The 19,150-nt window shown below is 46.5% G+C and overlaps 1 protein-coding gene across 2 annotated transcripts in view; it reads right to left on the bottom strand.

Moving 5' to 3' along the window:
* The window catches only part of ilkap (integrin-linked kinase-associated serine/threonine phosphatase), a 75,945-nt gene that overhangs the window by 41,390 nt on the left and 15,405 nt on the right, over window positions 1-19,150 (bottom strand). The window contains exon 1 of one of the 2 annotated variants that reach the window (XM_084335963.1): window positions 4,104-4,176. The exons of the other annotated variant lie outside the window; for it this stretch is intronic. Coding sequence (XP_084192089.1) covers window positions 4,104-4,110 — 7 coding nt within the window. The 5' untranslated portion in view covers window positions 4,111-4,176. Of the gene's footprint in view, window positions 1-4,103; window positions 4,177-19,150 lie in introns of those variants that run through there. 2 annotated transcript variants of the gene reach the window in all.

Here is a 19,150-nt window from a genome sequence, read left to right as displayed (position 1 = left end):
TTGACTTCGATACAGATAGGAAAGGTAATGGAATATATTATTAGATGACAGACATGGAAAGTTCTTTATACAATTCTTTAATTCATTATAATTAAAATTTATATTTTGACACTGTTGAAACATAAATAATCAAATCTTAAATGATTGTTACAGCTGCTGAGCTATATTCTAGGGATGCACAATAATCATCGGGTCGATAATTATCGGGCCGATATCAGCTATTATGACGTCATCCAGATAAAATTATTGATAAAGCTCCGATAATAACTTTATTTTTTTTTACTTTTTTTTTATGTCAACGTTCACAAGCACAATATGCTTACTTAGGATTTGACTTGATTCAACAACAAAGCAGTCGGGGCAATGGCAAGCCGAAAACTGTCGAAAATGTGGTTATTTGAAGTTTGGATTTTTTTTTTTTTTTTTACAACTGAGGTAGGTAGATTTTTTAGAGACTAAAGTACCGAAAAAAGGTACCGTTGGGTACTGGTATCGATTCACAGGTACCGGTACCCATCCCTACTGACAAAGCACAACCTGTTGGTTTTTAGTTCACTCATTGTTCAGGGAAACACATTGTTAATGACATTGACGGATTGTGAATTTTGTGATTGACTCAAATTATATTTATTTGGAAAAATAAATATAGTCACTTTATTTGAAGAGTCAAAACTGTTCTGTTGGCTTTGTTATAATACAATAAATATTAGGGATGCACCGATATGAAAATTGGCCACCGATACCGATTGTTCAACTAACACAATCGGCCGATACCGATATTTGTGGCAAAAAAAAGTATTAAAAAAAATGTATATACCTTTTTTCTTTTTATATATATATTTTTTTGTATTATTATTATTTCTTTTATGAAACTACTGTATAGTTGTATGTGTATGTTTGTATTTGTAGGCCTCTTTACTTACTTAAAAAAAGGAAACATCAAGAAATATGTTTATGGTATTAATTCCACCATGCCATGTAGCACTATCCCTCTCCCAGTATGGTCTGGCGGCCTGCAGATGGTTACTATTCTCTCAACCAGAGCTCTCAACCAATGCAATAGAACCATTTTGATTGACAGTAGGGATGCACGATAATTATCGGGCCGATATCAGCAATTATGACGTCATCCCGATAAACCCGATAACGTTATTGATAGCTCCGATAATATATAATACATTTTTTGGTTAAAAGAAATCCGGTGTGGGTGGATTTGGATGAAGGGCGCTTGTTTTTATTATAGCCTCCTCCCGTTTTGCCAGTACTGTGGTACGATTGATAGCGTGTGGTTTAGGAACAGGGAGTTTTTCACAAATCCAGCGCTCCCTTTCTTGGCTGTGACGTAGTCATGTTACATTCGGAGGCAGACAGTCGATCTGCCAATTACGTCCCACCGCTTGCACCCACCTCTTCTTCTTACCACCAATCAGAAGCTCTCGTTCGTTTATTTACCTCCGGATTGTCAGCCATTATTCTACTCGGAGCTCAGGCTAATAACGTTAGCTCCCCGCCAGCCACATTGACAAGTACCAGCGCTTATACATTACTGGCAAATGTCTTGTTGCACTTGTGGCAACGAGCGTTGTCAGCATCGACTTTAGTAAAATAGACCCAGACTTTTGAACGTTTCGTTCTGTCCGCCATGATGAGAGCAGAGCTGTCTGTACTCGGCAGCACCCGTGTGTGTGTGTGTGTGAGTGAGTGTGTGTGTGAGCACAGCCCGCTCCTCACGCAGGCAGAGACACCGAGGCAGGAGAGATATAGAAAACGGCCAACAAGATTAGTTTGCGACGTTTAAATTCCTCAAAAAAAACTCCATAATTTCTCGAGTACCGATAGCAGTACCGATGACGTCGGAGCTTATAAATACTAAAAAAAATTGATCAAAAAGAATATATATATACATTAAAAAAATATATTATAATACAATAAATATCGGTTATCGATATCGGCTTGAGGAGCATAAAGTTATCGGTATCAAAAAATCAATATCGTGCATCCCTAATTGACAGTCGATTCGGCCAATTACGTCACACCGCTAGCACTCACCTCCTGCTGTTCTTACCACCAATCGGCAAGCGTTTATTCATTTTCTACTTCCGGGCATGCCGCCATTGATCTGCTTGCGAGAACCACAACAAGCTCACCGTAGCTAATACGTTAGCTGCCCGCCGACCATCGCTCCACAGGATGACCAAACGACTCGAGACATAATGATTTTACTGCAACAAATGTTATAATAAAACAAAGCCTTTCTATACATTTGTCTGATTGAAAACTTTATTAGATTGCAGAATGGGTAGTTGGGTACGGAATGAGCAACGGAATGGAACTGAGCTATGAACGGAGTAATGCCTTGCTTTACTTGCTATGTTCGGGTAAATAATATGCTGATGTTATTGAACGGGTAACACTAACTATATAACGTTAATGCCACAAAACGAATGCCTTGTTAATCATAAGTAGTAACTTTGATGCAGTAGCTTGTGTGTGTGTGGGGGACTGGGGACGGCGGGCGTTGTGCAGGCAGGTCGCGAGTGAACTTTTTTTTGTCTTTTGACGCTACACAAATTGATGGATATTTATCGGCTACTGCCATCGTCCCGGGAGCTCACGTTGATACATGGATGGTGCTAACTAACTAGCTACTGTCCCGGGAGCTCACGTTGATACATGGATGGTGCTAACTAACTAGCTACCGTCCCGGGAGCTCACGTTGATACATGGATGGTGCTAACTAACTAGCTACCGTCCCGGGAGCTCACGTTGATACATGGATGGTGCTAACTAACTAGCTACTGTCCCGGGAGCTCACGTTGATACATGGATGGTGCTAACTAAATAGCTACCGTCCAGGGAGCTCACGTTGATACATGGATGGTGCTAACTAACTAGCTACCGTCCCGGGAGCTCACGTTGATACCTACTAACTAGGGCTGGGCGATAAAACGATAACGATAACTATCGCGATAAATTATTTCCTCGAAATAAACATGAAACGTGGTCGCAAAGTTTCGATATATCGATTTTCCAAGCTTGGATATCAGCACATGCACTAACAACCAATCAGTGAAGGAGATGGCCGACAGTGAAGGAGACCCGCGGTGCACCTCTGGGTAGAGAGGTAGGACTCTAGTAGTAAACAAGGCTGGCTAGGATAACTAGCTTGCACGGCGCGATTTTATATATTTACGTGCCGAGTATGTGTGTTGCGTGAATTCTGAGGCCACGTTTATAGTAGTGTGGGGTATACAGTGGACGTCGTTTCAATATATTGGGGCGGAAGAGAGTATTTTAGGGTAATATCTAGTACATTTGTCATGAGATACTCCGCTTAGAAACAACAGGCTGGCTAGGATAACTAGCTTGCACGGCACTATTTTATATATTTACGTGCCGAGTATGTGTGTTGCGTGAATTCTGAGGCCACGTCTATAGTAGTGTGGGGTATACAGTGGACGTTGTTTCAATATATTGGGGCGGAAGCAGGGGGCGAAACTGGAGCCCGCCACCCGCCATTGGCGCTCAGTTTTTACGTTTGGCGCCTCCCACTGAGAGGTCTGCCCGCCGTGTGGCGGGCAATCAAATAGTCATGTGAAAACCGAAAATCATGATCCAATTCTGAGCAGAGTTCTCACTCGCTGTCTCAGCACAGACACGCAGCGCATTGCTGCTCCTACCCCTCCCGCACCTGTTTCTGTATGCTGCTGCATGTTCTGTATGCTGCTGCATGTAAACAGAGGCTATTGCCTCGGACAGTCACCGTGACTGACGTTAGTCTAGTCAGAGGGACCTCCGTGAGCTAATGTTAGCTACTGTTACAAAATGACCCAGTCAACTATTCACTTTTAGTTTAATACATGAGGCTTGTGTAACGTTATCCAGCTGGCTAGCTACTGATAGCTCCCGACATCAACAACTGCTCCAGCAAGTGTCCAGTGCATAATACCTCTGTTGGCTAGGTAGCTTATGTTAGCCCACGTTAGCTCACTAGTCACTACGAAATGTCCCAGTAAACTAAATAGTTCAGAGGCGTTGTCCCAACGCCATCCAGCTCCTGACATCAATGTCCTACAACATGCGTATTCGAGCCCCTGGCTTACATCGCATGAGGGCTGCTGACTAGGGTCCAGGTGCAGCGCAGGAGAATCCTTTCATGCTGAATGTAAGAGTTTAGGGTCCAGCTGCAGCGCCGGAGAATCCTTGCTGGAGCTGGAGGCCACTTGAGTATACACACAGACAGTGGAGCTGTTTGCAGACAGCGAGGTGGCGATGTCTCGCAGATAATACAACTACAAGTATGATTATATAATATATATATTTTATTAAAAAAAATATTTTTTTATATAAAATAATCATTTTTTTTTAATCAAAAAAAAGTTGGCAGGTAAGAAATATGCTTGGCGGGTAGATTCTTCCCATCTACCCGCCACTGGCCGGTGAGTCAAAAAGTTAATTTCGCCCCCTGGGCGGAAGAGAGTATTTTAGGTAGGGATGCACCGATATGAAAATTGGCCACCGATACCGATACCGATTGTTCAACTAACACTATCGGCCGATACCGATATTTGTATATAAGTATTTGTAATTTTTTTTAATTTATTTTTTATTTTTTATTTTTTATTTTTTTTATGAAACTACTGTATATTTGTATGTGTATGTTTGTATTTGTAGGCCTCTTTACTTACTTAAAAAAAGGAAACATCAAGAAATATGTTTATGGTATCACTATCTCTCTCCCAGTATCGTCTGGCGGCCTGCAGAGGGATACTATTTTCTCAACCAGAGCTTTCAACCAATGCAATGGAACCATTCTGGCGGCCTGCAGCGGGATACTATTCTCTCAACCAGAGCTTTCAACCAATGCAATGGAACCATTTTGATTGACAGTCGATTCGGCCAATTACGCCACACCGCTAGCACCCACCTCCTGCTGTTCTTACCACCAATCGGCAAGCGTTTATTCATTTTCTACTTTCGGGCATGCCGCCATTGATCTGCTTGCGACTCACTCGGGAGCACATCACAACAAACTTAACGTAGCTAATACCTTAGCTGCCCGGCCCGCCGACCAGCGCTCCACAGCATGACCAAATGAGACATAATGATTTTACTGCAACAAATGTTATAATAAAACAAAGCCTTTCTATACATTTGTCTGGTTGAAAACTTTATTAACAGATTGCAGAATGGGTAGTTTGGTACGGAATGAGCAACGGAGCTATGAACGGAATAATGCCTTGCTTACTTGCTGTGTTCGGGTAAATAATATGCTGATGTTATATTGAACGTGTAACACTAACTATATAACGTTATTAACTAACTAGCTACCGTACCGGGAGCTCACGTTGATGCCTGGATGGTGCTAACTAACTAGCTACCGTACCGGGAGCTCACGTTGATGCCTGGATGGTGCTAACTAACTAGCTACCGTACCGGGAGCTCACGTTGATGCCTGGATGGTGCTAACTAACTAGCTACCGTACCGGGAGCTCACGTTGATGCCTGTGTAGCAGGTATATAAGATATACTAATATGTTGTATTCCACAAAGAATCCCTCCCTAACGTTTTTACTTTAATTTATTATTATTATTTTTACTCGCATAGTCTTTTATTTTGAAGCCGTCGTCACTTCCTGCCGAAGTGACGTATTTACTTTGTCGCCCGCCTCCTCCCGTTCAGTCTGGCCTGAATGAGGAAGGAGGTAAGAGCTGTCCCATGTCCCCAGAACTTATTAATGGTTTAAAAGAACGTACTATTGTAAATAAGTTGCCGGGCAATGAACCGGAGTTGTATATAGTGGTAACTGTGTTAATGTGAACAATTCTGCACTTTTTGTAATGTGGTTTAGCTGTGGTGGCGAACTATTGTACGACACATGCTGACTGAGTTTGTGGTAATGGCTGAACAATGTGTGTTAGGCCTCGTTTCTGATAGCGTGACATTTCTCCCCCATTGTAGCCTATGCAAGTTGTTGACGCCATCTGCTGGCCAAGTGTTGATATGTGCCTGTGGGATGTTTCAACAGGTAATTGGAGGTGTCTTATTGTTTAATTTGTATTATTTCATGGTGTATTTTATTTTAATGTGATATTTCAATGTATCATTCAAGATGTTCAGTCTGGCCTGAATGAGGAAGGAGCCTATGCAAGTTGTTGACGCCATCTGCTGGCCAAGTGTTGATATGTGCCTGTGGGATGTTTCAACAGGAGAAATAAAACACAATGACTGGCCACAACTGAGTCTTCACTTCACATGCACGACGACAAGCAGAGGGTGGCCTAAGACCAGTTACAGTGGTGCCGATGACCAGGACAACACAAGAACCAACGCCAGATTGGTCGCCGGGAAGAGTCGTCGAAGTGAATTTTTTTTTTCTTCTCTCTTTTAATTTCTGATTTCTGATTTCTGGTTTCTTGAAAAATATGGTGACCTAATTATATATTTTTCTTCTCCTCTTTTGTGGTGGAATAACCAATTGAAAAATATAGTGACCTAATTATATATTTTTCTTCTCCTCTTTTGTGGTGGAATAACCAATTGAAAAATATAGTGACCTAATTATATATTTTTCTTCTCCTCTTTTGTGGTGGAATAACCAATTGAAAAATATAGTGACCTAATTATATATTTTTCTTCTCCTCTTTTGTGGTGGAATAACCAATTGAAAAATATAGTGACCTAGTTATATATTTTTCTTCTCCTCTTTTGTGGTGGAATAGCCAAGAAAAATATTGTAATCAAATATTTCTCCACTCTTTTGGCATAGTATTGGTAATGGCCAAGGTAAACATATTGTGACCCGAAGAGAATATTTATTTTTTTTTCTCCTTCTTTGTTGATAGCCCATTTTAGAAAATAAAATAGAATGGATCACGATAATGTAGAGGTGGAGGCCGTTTCAGAGAGCGGGTCTGTTGTAGAGGGGGGAGCCATTGAGGAGAGGGTGGTTCATGGCCCTAGTGATTTTGCGTCCGGGAGGGGGGCACAGCTGTTGGCTCGATTTAACTCACTGGGCTGGCAGGGTGGTGAAGGGAGGTCACGAGCGCCCAGTCAGACCCAGCAGGTTAGTGCCCCGGGCAATGAAGGTTCCCCAGTCTTCACCTCAACCCATCTACCGAGCCACACACCCTTTGCCCACAGGCCTACCTTTTCACCTACGGCCATCCCCGACAGGAACGACCCAGCATTGAGTGACCTGATATCACACATCGCCCAGCAGGTGGGACAGTCAATATCGGCTCAGATGAGGGGAGAGAGCCGGGCGAATGAAGGCAGTCAAGAGCGGGTTCAATACCCGGGTGGGAGCCAACCACACGTCGACTCCACACTCAACCTGACTGGTGTAAAGCTGGTCATGCAGTCGGATGTGAGGGAGCCTCCAGTGTACAGAGGAGATGGGTCTGACAAGCTCTCAGTGCATGAGTGGGAGGAGCTCATGGACACCTACCTGAGGAAGAGAGGTATAGGAGTGGACGAGCAGCGTCAAGAGATGTTGTCCAGACTGATGGGCAGAGCCAGAGACATTGTAAAGATAACGCTCCGTAGCAACCCGTTACTAAAGCCTCAAGAGAACCCGAGGGTTGTGACTGAAACAACATTTCGGTGGCGTGTCATGCTCAAGTATGCCTCTTGCGGATTTCAATAACACTGTGCCTGTGTCAGGGGAGGACCCTGTCGAGTATTGGATCCGACTTAACAAGGCTGTTGATGCAGCAGAGGAGGGCCTGAGCAGGCATGGGCGACATATTGATGACCCCCGTCGAGAGGTGACCATGATGTTCGTAAAGTATTGCCCTGATCCTTCCCTTGCTGCAATCTTGCGGTTCAAAGCGCCAGAGAAGTGGACAGCTGGTGAAATACAGGAGCATGTTGACCGTCATCAGATCAGCATGAGAGGACAGCGGGACGCCAGAACAAACCGTGCAGGTCTGGGGAGACCTTTAACAGTTCATGTCCAGACACCTGTGTTCGAGGGGTTGTCTACGCCTAACCTTCCAGAGTCGCCCCCTGTCCAGGTGGCAGGGCTCGAGACTAACGATGTCCCGTCGTCCCGGGGACGATCAAATATTGATTTGGGACGAACAGAAATCTTTGCTGGGACGCAACCGGGACGGAGAGGATTTTTTTTGTCACATGAAATGTCAATTGGCCGACTGTCAGTGCGCGCATATATTGCTGTCAAATGGTGAATGTCTCGTGCTGACTAAGTTCACTGAAGTCTAAACGTAGCGTGATTTGCCAAATCCAATGACTATCTCCGCCTCCCAACGCAGCGATACACTAATCCAGCATCAAACTCCTACCCACCTCTCCTCAGCCACTCGCGCTGCAGCAGCGTCACACCCCAAATGAATCTCGCATCAAAAAAGAAAAACGTGTTAACAGGTGAGGGAAATCTCTCTTACCTAGGCTTTCTCCACTGGTATTTAACCCTGGTTGACAGTGAATGACAGCTGGTAATTGACAGTCGCACGGCACGAGACCACTGTACAAGAACCGCGGAAAGATCAGAATGTTATATATTAAAAAAAAAACGCGCGCTATACTGTGGCATCCTCTCGGTGACGAGAGCACCGCAAACATGCTGCGCTATTTGAAGAGGATAAACACAGACCCAAAATGACCAACAGGGAACTGCATCCAGCAATACAACCCCTGAGTCTAAGGTGAGGACACATTTAAATCACAGAAGTGTAATGTTAGTCTATTGGAACTGTATACAGTTATCGACGCGTTCTAGTTATAGCTGCTTATTGCTAGCTAACGTTACTGACTAACGTGCAGACTGCCACTGATTATTAAAGGATTTCTATTCGATTCTATACTAACACGTAATGTTACTACCATTGCGAGTTAATTGGCATAACGTTACATTTATCTAAACGAACGCGGAGAAATAGACGACAGGCTATAGGCAAACTTCACTCTGCAGCTACACAATGAATCCATATTCAGTGAGGAGGGCCCGCTGGAATTTTGCAGCAGTTATCAATATCGACCAGGACTCAGGAGGACAGCGCGATCTAAGGGACATGTTTCATTACTAGTCAAGTGTCATTACTTTAGTTATCAAAGGTGGAATCTCTGGACGCAATGACATTATATAGTTTAAAGCTAAACTACGTTTTTCTTTCTGGTTAGAAGAGGGATAACTTATTCAGTTAGATTTGATTTGATCTTTATTTATCTCTAACATTTTCAACCATAAACACACATTTGTAATAACAAAAAAAACTAAAATGAAATAAAATACAAATACATTTAAATATATTTTCCTATGGAAGGAATAATCAAGATGGCTCCAATTGGTTGACTATAACAGCACCGTGACCAAATATCCCTATACTAGCACCTTGTTAAACACTTTTTTTTTTACATTTATTTTTAATCATAATTATTCTTGTGAAATCTTTCCACCATGGGAGCCTTTTGACTAAATCAATTTATTCTCCCCTTCTCTGAATGGTGTTTCTTATGGCAATAACAACTATAGACGACAAAACCAAAGTAAAGAAACTACATTTGATTTTTGGGACGGTTACATTCACTTTGGGACGGTTAAAATTGTATTTCGGGACGGTTCTGGGACGGTGGTGAAAAAAGTTAGTCTGGAGCCCTGCCAGGTGGGAGCGAGTGTCACGTAGACCTGCTCCTCAGATAGATGGGAACTGTCTGATGACTTTGATTGGCCTGCTGGACCGGACACTCTCTCAGAACAGTCAAGCGATGGCGCAGAACAGCCAAGTACTGGCTCAGAACAACCGACCGATGGCTCAGAACAATCAGCCGATCTCTCAGAGCTACCAGCCGATGGCTCAGAACAACCAGCCAATGTATGGACGACAACAGTTTGACTGCAAGATATGCAGATCGGCGGAGCACTCCACTGTGGCACACTGCATGCGGGTTTGGGTTGCTTTAAACCTGGCCATATCCACAGAGACTGTCGCAGTTTCCCTCCCAGACAGAGAGGCCAGGGCGCGCGCTCACCCAGAGAGCAGCAGTCTTTAAACTGACTAACCCGCATTGGAGGAGGGAACGTGTGGGTGAGGACAGTCAGACCCTCAGTGCTGAAAGTGAACATGAACAGTGTTATGTGAAAGAGTGCAGTGCAGCACCGGCTGGTGTGAAGATCATAGCACAGAACACGCAAAGAGTTGAGCCGTATGATGAGCTGTTCTATGCTCCTGTCAATGTGAATAATATGTTTCAGATGCAAGGGATGCTCGACTCAGGCTCCATGGCCTGTACTTTCAGTGAAGATGCAGAGGAAAGGATGTTGAAAGGAAAAGTATTGCAAGAACAAAGACCGATGACTGAGGACGTGGTTTTAGTGGGGTGTGGAGGAAAACTCACTAAACCGAAGTGTGTGTACGAAGTTGAACTGAAAGTATATGGGGTGAGCTGCATCGTACCAGTCCTTGTGGTGCCGGGCCAGAGGGATGATCTCATCATCGGCACGAATGTGATCAAGTTCCTCATGCACAAGTTGAAGGACAGTGACGATTACTGGCGGCTCATCTCCGTCTGTAGCCCATCCTCATCCCCAGGGTGTGAACAGTTCTTGGACCTCATGGCGAATACGTCCCGATGGAGGGGTGAAAAGGTACCGGATAAGATCGGCACGGTCAAGCTCAAGCAGTCAATCACTCTTCTGGCGATGCAAGAACACCTCGTCTGGGGTAAACTGCCCAAGAATACCGTCATGTCGCCGGGAAGCACCGTGATAGTGGAGCCGACTTCATCAAGGTCCATGCCACGTAATATCATGGTTGGTCGGGTCGTGACACCTCTGTGGGGTGATGGGTGGGTCCCCATGAAGGTCACCAACCTGTCTGATAGACCTGTTATGCTGAAGAGGAACTGTAAGCTGGCAGATGTGTCTCCCTGCTTGGCTGTAGTCGGATCGACAGGGCTCCCCCGACTGAGCACCATACGGCAACCAGTCCCTCTGACTTCGAGCAGAGGCTATGTGATGTTGGTCTTGACAAACTCGATATCCAACCCTGTCATACCAGCAACGCAGGAAAGGAGAAGTTGGTCCAGCTGCTCGAGTCTTACACCGACATCTTCTCCAAGCATGAGATGGACTGTGGTGAGGCAAAGGGCTTCGTCCACCGCATTCGACTGACCGATGATCGTCCATTCCGCCTTCCTTACCGGAGAGTACCCCCTGCTCACTACCAGAAACTACGACAGGTCTTGACAGACATGGAGCAGCAAGGGATAATCCGAAAATCAGTGAGTGATTATGCTTCACCGCTGGTGATGGTATGGAAAAAGGACGGTAATCTGAGGATCTGCACCGATTTCCGATGGTTGAATGCAAGAACACTCAAAGACGCCCATCCTCTTCCACATCAGTCGGACTGTCTGGCCGCCTTGGGGGGGAACACCTTCTTCAGCACGATGGACTTGACGTCCGGCTTCTACAACGTTCCCATGGCTGAAGAGGATAAGAGATACACGGCGTTCACTACACCGATAGGCCTGCATGAGTATAATAGAATGCCGCAGGGACTAGAGCTGCCGCGGTATTGATATTTTCCTTACCGCACGAATTTGCGAAATATTTCCTACCGCCGCGGTAATTACCGCACAGTGCGCACAAAAAAAAAAAAAAGTTTGAATGCATTTTTATTTTTTTTGGTAGTCTACTCTTATAGCCTGCCTCTAGTCTAATGGCGCTTTTCCACTGCATAGTACCTACTCGACTCGACCCGCTTTAGGCACCTGGTACTTTGTTCCTTTTCCACTGCAGCCAGGTACTACTACTCCGTTTGTCTCCGTGTGGGGAATGGGGATGCAGGCGGGGCCGCCGCCGCTCGCTTGTGTACACTGAAAGCTCCGTGGGCATAGATGTCCGAGGGCTTGCAGCAAGCCAGAGTTTAACACAGTTTCAATCAATCAATCAATAACAACATTAACCAGACTCTCGTTGCGTCTATTCTGCCAACGCTAACGTTACCTCTCATTGTGTATTCTACCAAGCAAACCCGGGTTTAACGTTACCTCTCTCGTGTATATCGGCTGACTGTAGTAATAACAACAAACTTAACACATCAGCGATCTTGTTGTGACACTAAACTCTCCGCTCGGTGGTAAATTGGGTTGATGTCGGTTTTGTTTCATCAATAAATAAGGCAGAATACACAGTGAATCCATTCTTTTTAGTTTATTGCACTTGGTTCTGTCGCAAACAAATCCTGAATGAAATGCATCCTTAGCGAGGCAGTAAAGATGGCGGCGCGGCGTTCTGTTTTCGTTCAGAGGCTACAAAGTGTGACGCGTCGAGTAGGGGGTATCTGCAGAGCCGCAGAGCCAGGCTGGACCAATAGGGTCGCTTGGAACCGAGTAGGGTATATCTGCAGAGCCGCAAGCCGCAAGCCAACTTTATTATTATGATAAAAAACAGCGGTGACGCGGTATTCAGCCTAACTCTGCGGTGAGCGTGATGCAACAGCGATACCGCGGTAATACGGTTATCGCGGCAGCTCTAGCAGGGACTGTGCAATAGTCCTGCCTCATTTATGCGCATGATGCTGAGTATATTCGGGGACATGAACTTCAGCAGCCTGTTATGCTATCTGGACGACCTACTGGTCTTCGGATCGACGGAAGAGGAGGCGTTACAAAGACTGGAGGTCGTCTTCCAGCGACTGCGAGACCACAACCTCAAGTTGAGCCCGAAAAAGTGTCATCTGATGAGGTCGTCTGTCAAGTTTCTGGGCCATATCATAGATGGTAACGGAGTGGCTGTGGATCCTGCGAAGGTGGAGGTCATATCCAGCATGTCTAGCACAGATCTGATGGAAGAAGACGGGTGCACGCCCTCAGTACGGAGGATCAAGTCCTATCTGGGAATGGTCTTCTTCTATCAGCACTTCATCCCTAATTGCTCTTCCATCGCCAAACCGCTGTTCGCCCTGACTGGGGGACAGAAGAGGAAAGGAAGGACGAAGGTGAAGGTGAAGGCAGGAACATTCAGGAGACTGGGACCCGATGACTGGACTTCAGAGTGTGACGTCGCCTTCGTCAGTCTAAGAGAGAGTCTGCTGGACTGTGTGGTTCTGGCGCATCCTGATTTCTCACGTCCCTTGATTCTGTCGACCGATACTTCATTGGACGGGCTCGGGGCGGTGTTGTCACAAGTACCAGCTGGTGAAAGTAAAGCGCGCCCCATAGCTTTCGCAAGCAAGACCCTGAGCAGTTCTCAGAAGAATTACCCAGCCCATCGGCTCGAGTTTTTGGCACTGAAGTGGAGTGTGTGTGACAAGTTCAGCCATTGGCTGAAGGGCAACTCCTTCACTGTATGGACGGACAATAATCCACTCACCTATATAATGACAAAGCCTAAGCTCGACGCTTGTGAACAACGGTGGGTCGCGAAGCTCGCTCCTTATACGTTCAGCCTGAAGCACATCGCAGGAGTCAAGAATGTGGTGGCTGATGCTCTCAGTCGGGATCCGTTTGCCAAGACGGTTGGGCGCCGGCTGGTCACTGAGTCCTACGGCAATCTGCTCGCCGAAGCGGGTGAGGTTGGAGTGAACGGAGTTCAAGATGCCTTCCGTTTGAGGGTCCAGTGTCAAAGGGCGGAGAGGTCAGAGAGCGTCGCTGTGATGCAGTCCCAGTGTTCGCCGCCCCTGTGTAACAGCGCTGTGAAGGCGGTCCTTGATTCTCATGACCATTGGGATGCAGCTGCAGAGTCCAGGGCAACAGAGTTGGTCCAGACCGTTCAACATCTTGCTCCGCCGGGACAGGATTCGTTGCCTGCCTTTTCCCTGACAGAGCTTCAGAGGAGCCAAGAGAGTGACCCTGACATCTCAAAGGTCACGTCTTTTCTGAATCGACAGAGGAGGCCATCGAGGCGAGAGAGAGACGGTCTGGGCGCGAGTGCTCTGGTGCTGATCAGACAATGGGAGAGACTGAAGGTCACTGACGGAGTGCTCTGTAGAGTCACCAAAGATCCGTTGAGCAAGCAGAGGAGGCTTCAGTTCGTCTTACCCCGGAGTCTAGTGGACAAGGCCTTGCGGGGCGTGCATGACCTAGCCGGACATCAAGGGCAGGCAAGGACGATCTACCTGACAAGACAACGCTTCTTTTGGCCGAGGATGGAGCGCCAAGTTAAGGACTATGTGAAGTGCTGCCAGAGGTGCATTTTGGCCAAGACTCCAGATCCGTCTGCCAGGGCTCCACTTGAGAGTATAAGGACCTCCGCTCCCATGGAACTAGTGTGTTTGGACTTCTGGAGTGCAGAGGATAACAATCAGCGTTCAGTAGATGTCCTTGTCCTGACGGATCATTTCACGAAGTTGGCACATGCCTTTCCCTGCTCGAATCAACAAGCGAAGCAAGTTGCGAGGAAGTTGTGGGATCACGTGTTCTGTGTGTATGGATTTGCGAAGCGCATACATACGGATCAAGGAGCCAACTTCGAGAGCGAGCTCATTGCGGAACTGCTTAGACTGTCGGGAGTCTCCAAGTCACACACTACCGCCTACCATCCCATGGGGAACGGAGGGACCGAGAGGTTTAACAGAACCCTGGGAGGCATGATCCGTTCGCTGCCGCTGAGGGAGAAGGCCAGGTGGCCTCAGCAAATACAGACTCTGACATTTGCATACAATGCGACGGTGCATGAGACAACTGGGTATGCACCTTTCCACCTAATGTTTGGGCGGGTTCCGAGGCTCCCTGTTGATGTGATGTTCAGACAGGTTCTGCACAACCCAGTGGTTGTGGACTACAGCAGTTACGCGACAACGCTTATGTCCCACCTCCATGAAGCTGCAGACATTGCTCGGAGACATGCTGTCAAGGAACAAGACAAGCAAGCCAGAGGTTACAACCGTAAAGTCAAGGGGATCTGCTTGAACGTGGGAGACAGGGTGCTCCTCGCAAACAAAGGTGAGGGGGAAGAAGAAACTTGCGGACAAGTGGGAACCAACAGTCTATACTGTCATGGACAGCAACCCACAGACTCATGTCTACAAGTTGGAAGATGACAAGGGGAAGACGAGAGTGGTGCATCGCAACCTGATTCTGGATGTCAGCTTCCTAATGTTGTGGAAAATGTGTATGGGGTGGACTAGTTTAATATAGGTCAACTAGCAGTGCTGAAAGACGGTCTGGCTGACCTTGGACAGATGGACATTTCAGTACGGCACGTTGTGTGCTTGTAATCTCGTACATCGTATCGCTTTCATATCTTGTTCTTTTCTCTCTTTCACACAGACACAGCACACACACACAGACACACAGACACACACAGTCACACAGACACACACACACAGACACACACAGTCGCACAGACATACACACCGACACAGACACACACACACACATTCCCTGTGACACAATACACACATACAATACACATACGTCTGTACGCAGACGCACACACACACAGACACACACACACATACACACACACACACACACACACACACACATCTCACTCTCTCTTCAATGTTCTTAATGTTTTACATCATATTGTGTGTGTACATCATATCTTGTTTATCTCTCTTCATGTTCTTAATGTTCTTATCTCTCTCCGATGTTAAATCTACGTATCATCTTAATGTACGTCATGTCAGATCTGACATGATATGATACGTCATCATATCTGTCATGGGGGGGCAGGACTGAGAGGGGATTTAGGGGACAAGCAGAGGGATTGGGAGTTAGAGTGTTTTTTGTTCAAGCTGTGGTGATCCTCTGCTCGATCCATAGCTTTTGCTGTTAAGAACTTCTTTTCCTAAATAAATTACCTACTTGTTACAATTGGAAATATCGTCTCCTGCTGTGTTAAACAACCATCAGCCACAACATTTGGTGACCCTTGACCTGTAGACCGCCCTGCCGGGCCCCCTCACACGGCCAGCTCCGGACCTCTCCCGTAGAAATTCTGCCGGTTGTCGACAAAAAAGGTAAGCGTTGGGCTTGTTATTATAAATATCCGTCAGAGTTTCTGCGGGAGGAAAAAGTTGAGCTGACTGTGTTGACGAGGTCTGGATGGACGGCTAAAACGAACACGACTGGTGAGGTGTTTACACTGGGGCGATTCCTCTTTTAACAAGCTATAAGTGCGCCACTAATCAATTTTAATTGCATGTTTTCGACCTCTGGTCAAATTTTTCTCCATCTGTTCAAGCTTCTCCCTGCCTTCTGTCCTCTGTAGATAAGACTCTCAAATTTTCAAAACAAAAACCGGTGAAGATAACTCATTCTGGGCGTTGAGCCAAGAGAGATATCTCTCTCTCTCTCTCTCTCTCTCTCTCTCTCTCTCTCTCTTTCGTACATCTGTAGAAGATAACTCATTCTGGGCGTAGAGCCAGCAGCAAATCTGGGCGTTGAGCCAAGAGAGATAGCTCTCTCTCTCTCTCTCTCTCTCTCTCTCTCTCTCTCCTGGGTTTGCTGACCCCTGTTGGTGGGCCAAGGTGTAGCATACAGACTCATCACATCTCTTTCTCTCTTGGGTTTGCTGACCCCTGGTGGTAGACATACATACATACACACACACACACACACACACACAGTCACACACACACACAACCACACACACACACACAGTCACACACACGCACACACACACAGTCACACACACACACACACACACAGACACACACACACACACACACACACAGACACACACACACACAGTCACCACACACAGACACACACACACACACACACACACACACACAGTCACACAAAGACACACACAGTCACACACACACACACACACACAATCACACACAAACACACACACACACCGACACACACACAGACACACACACACACAGTCACACAAAGACACACACAGTCACACACACACACACACACAATCACACACAAACACACACACACACCGACACACACACAGACACACACACACACAGTCACTACACACAGACACACACACACACACACAGTACACCGACACACACACAGACACACACACACACAGTCACTACACACAGACACACACACACACACACACACACACACACACACACACACACAGACACACACACACCGACACACACACGCACACACACATTCCTGTGTCCCGGTAGACAGCGGGTTGTGACGCACACACACACAGTCACACACACACACACACACAGTCACACAAAGACACACACAGTCACACACACACACACACACAATCACACACAAACACACACACACACCGACACACACACAGACACACACACACACAGTCACACAAAGACACACACAGTCACACACACACACACACACAATCACACACAAACACACACACACACCGACACACACACAGACACACACACACACAGTCACCACACACAGACACACACACACCGACACACACACGCACACACACATTCCTGTGTCCCAGTAGACAGCGGGTTGTGACGCACACACACACAGTACGCACACACACAGTCACACACACACACACACACACACACAGTCACATACACACACACAGCAAAGACACACACACACACACACACACACAGACACACACACACACCGACACACACACAAACACACACACATTCCTGTGTCCCGGTAGACAGCGGGTTGTGACGCACACACACACAGTCACACACACACAGTCACACACACACACAATCACACACAAACACACACACACACCGACATACACACATACACACACACACACACACAGACACACACACCGACATACACACACACACACACACACACAGTCACACACATACACACACACCGAGTTGTAGTAGCGTTGTAGTTGTAGATCTAGGTTAACTGTGTCCTGGTAGATCTAGGTTAACTGTGTCCTGGGGTAGAGTAGTGGTAGATCTAGGTTAACTGTGTCCTGGGGTAGAGTAGTAGTAGATCTAGGTTAACTGTGTCCTGGAGTAGAGTAGTAGTAGATCTAGGTTAACTGTGTCCTGGGGTAGAGTAGTAGTAGAGTAGTGGTAGATCTAGGTTAACTGTGTCCTGGGGTAGAGTAGTAGTAGAGTAGTGGTAGATCTAGGTTAACTGTGTCCTGGGGTAGAGTAGTAGTAGATCTAGGTTAACTGTGTCCTGGAGTAGAGTAGTAGTAGATCTAGGTTAACTGTGTCCTGGAGTTGTAGTTGTAGATCTAGGTTAACTGTGTCCTGGAGTGGTAGTTGTAGAGTAGTAGTAGCTGTAGATCTAGGTTAACTGTGTCCTGGAGTGGTAGTTGTAGAGTAGTAGTAGCTGAAGTACAACCACACACACACACACACAACACAATAAACACATATACACACTAAACAACGATGCATACAGCAGAGTACATACTGTTAGACCGGAACCCGCTCATAAAGAACCTAATTCTCAAGGTTGGTGTCCGTTGGCAGAGGCGTACAAAGGCCGGGGACACAAAATGGCCTTCCGGAGGTACTTTTGATCTCGACATATGCGAAGAGATGAATGTAATGATTCGTAACCACAAGCCAGGCGACAGCAGCAAAAAGAGGTTGAAAAAGAGGACAGAAGAGTTGGGGGTAATGAAGCTCTACGCCCAGAAGGGGAGAGCATACAGGCAGGAAGCTTTAGCGCTAAATCAGAGAGAGACGGATATAGGGAAACCAACATCCCCACCTTATGTCACGCAATTGCCGGTGAACATGTGCTATGTGAACAAAATACTGAAGGAGTGGAGAGGTGAGCTAGGACACAACCCAGAAATTGACCCGTTGCAGAGAGCGATGTTTAGAGAAAGTGTGATGAGAGGGCTTCCAGAGGTGGTTAAGAATAGACTGGAAGACGTGGTGGGGTTAATGGACATGACTTATCCTTTGTTCTGTGCACATGTAACACATAGTGTGGAGAAGCAAAGGGCTCAGGAGCAGAAAGTCAGGGATCAGGATAGAAATGACTCAAGGAAGTTAACTCAGCAACAACTGCAGCCCCAAAGGAGGTTGCAGGCAGTAATGGTGTCATCTGCTACCTCTCCACCGATGCAGGACCAGGGACCCCCGCCTGCACCTCAGGTAGTGAGAAGCTATGGCTATAGTTCACAGAACCAGGCGTCCAGGCGGCAGGCAGGGAATGGGCAATCAGGCCCACGGTTTACACAGGGACCGGGGAACGAACAACAGTTTCCCCGTTTCCGCTGTTGGAACTGCGGCATGCAGGGACACA

Source organism: Notolepis coatsorum, assembly GCF_963971535.1.
Source record: "Notolepis coatsorum genome assembly, chromosome: 1".
NCBI classification, from domain to species: domain Eukaryota; kingdom Metazoa; phylum Chordata; class Actinopteri; order Aulopiformes; family Paralepididae; genus Notolepis; species Notolepis coatsorum.
This window is presented reverse-complemented; position numbering and strand designations above follow the sequence as displayed.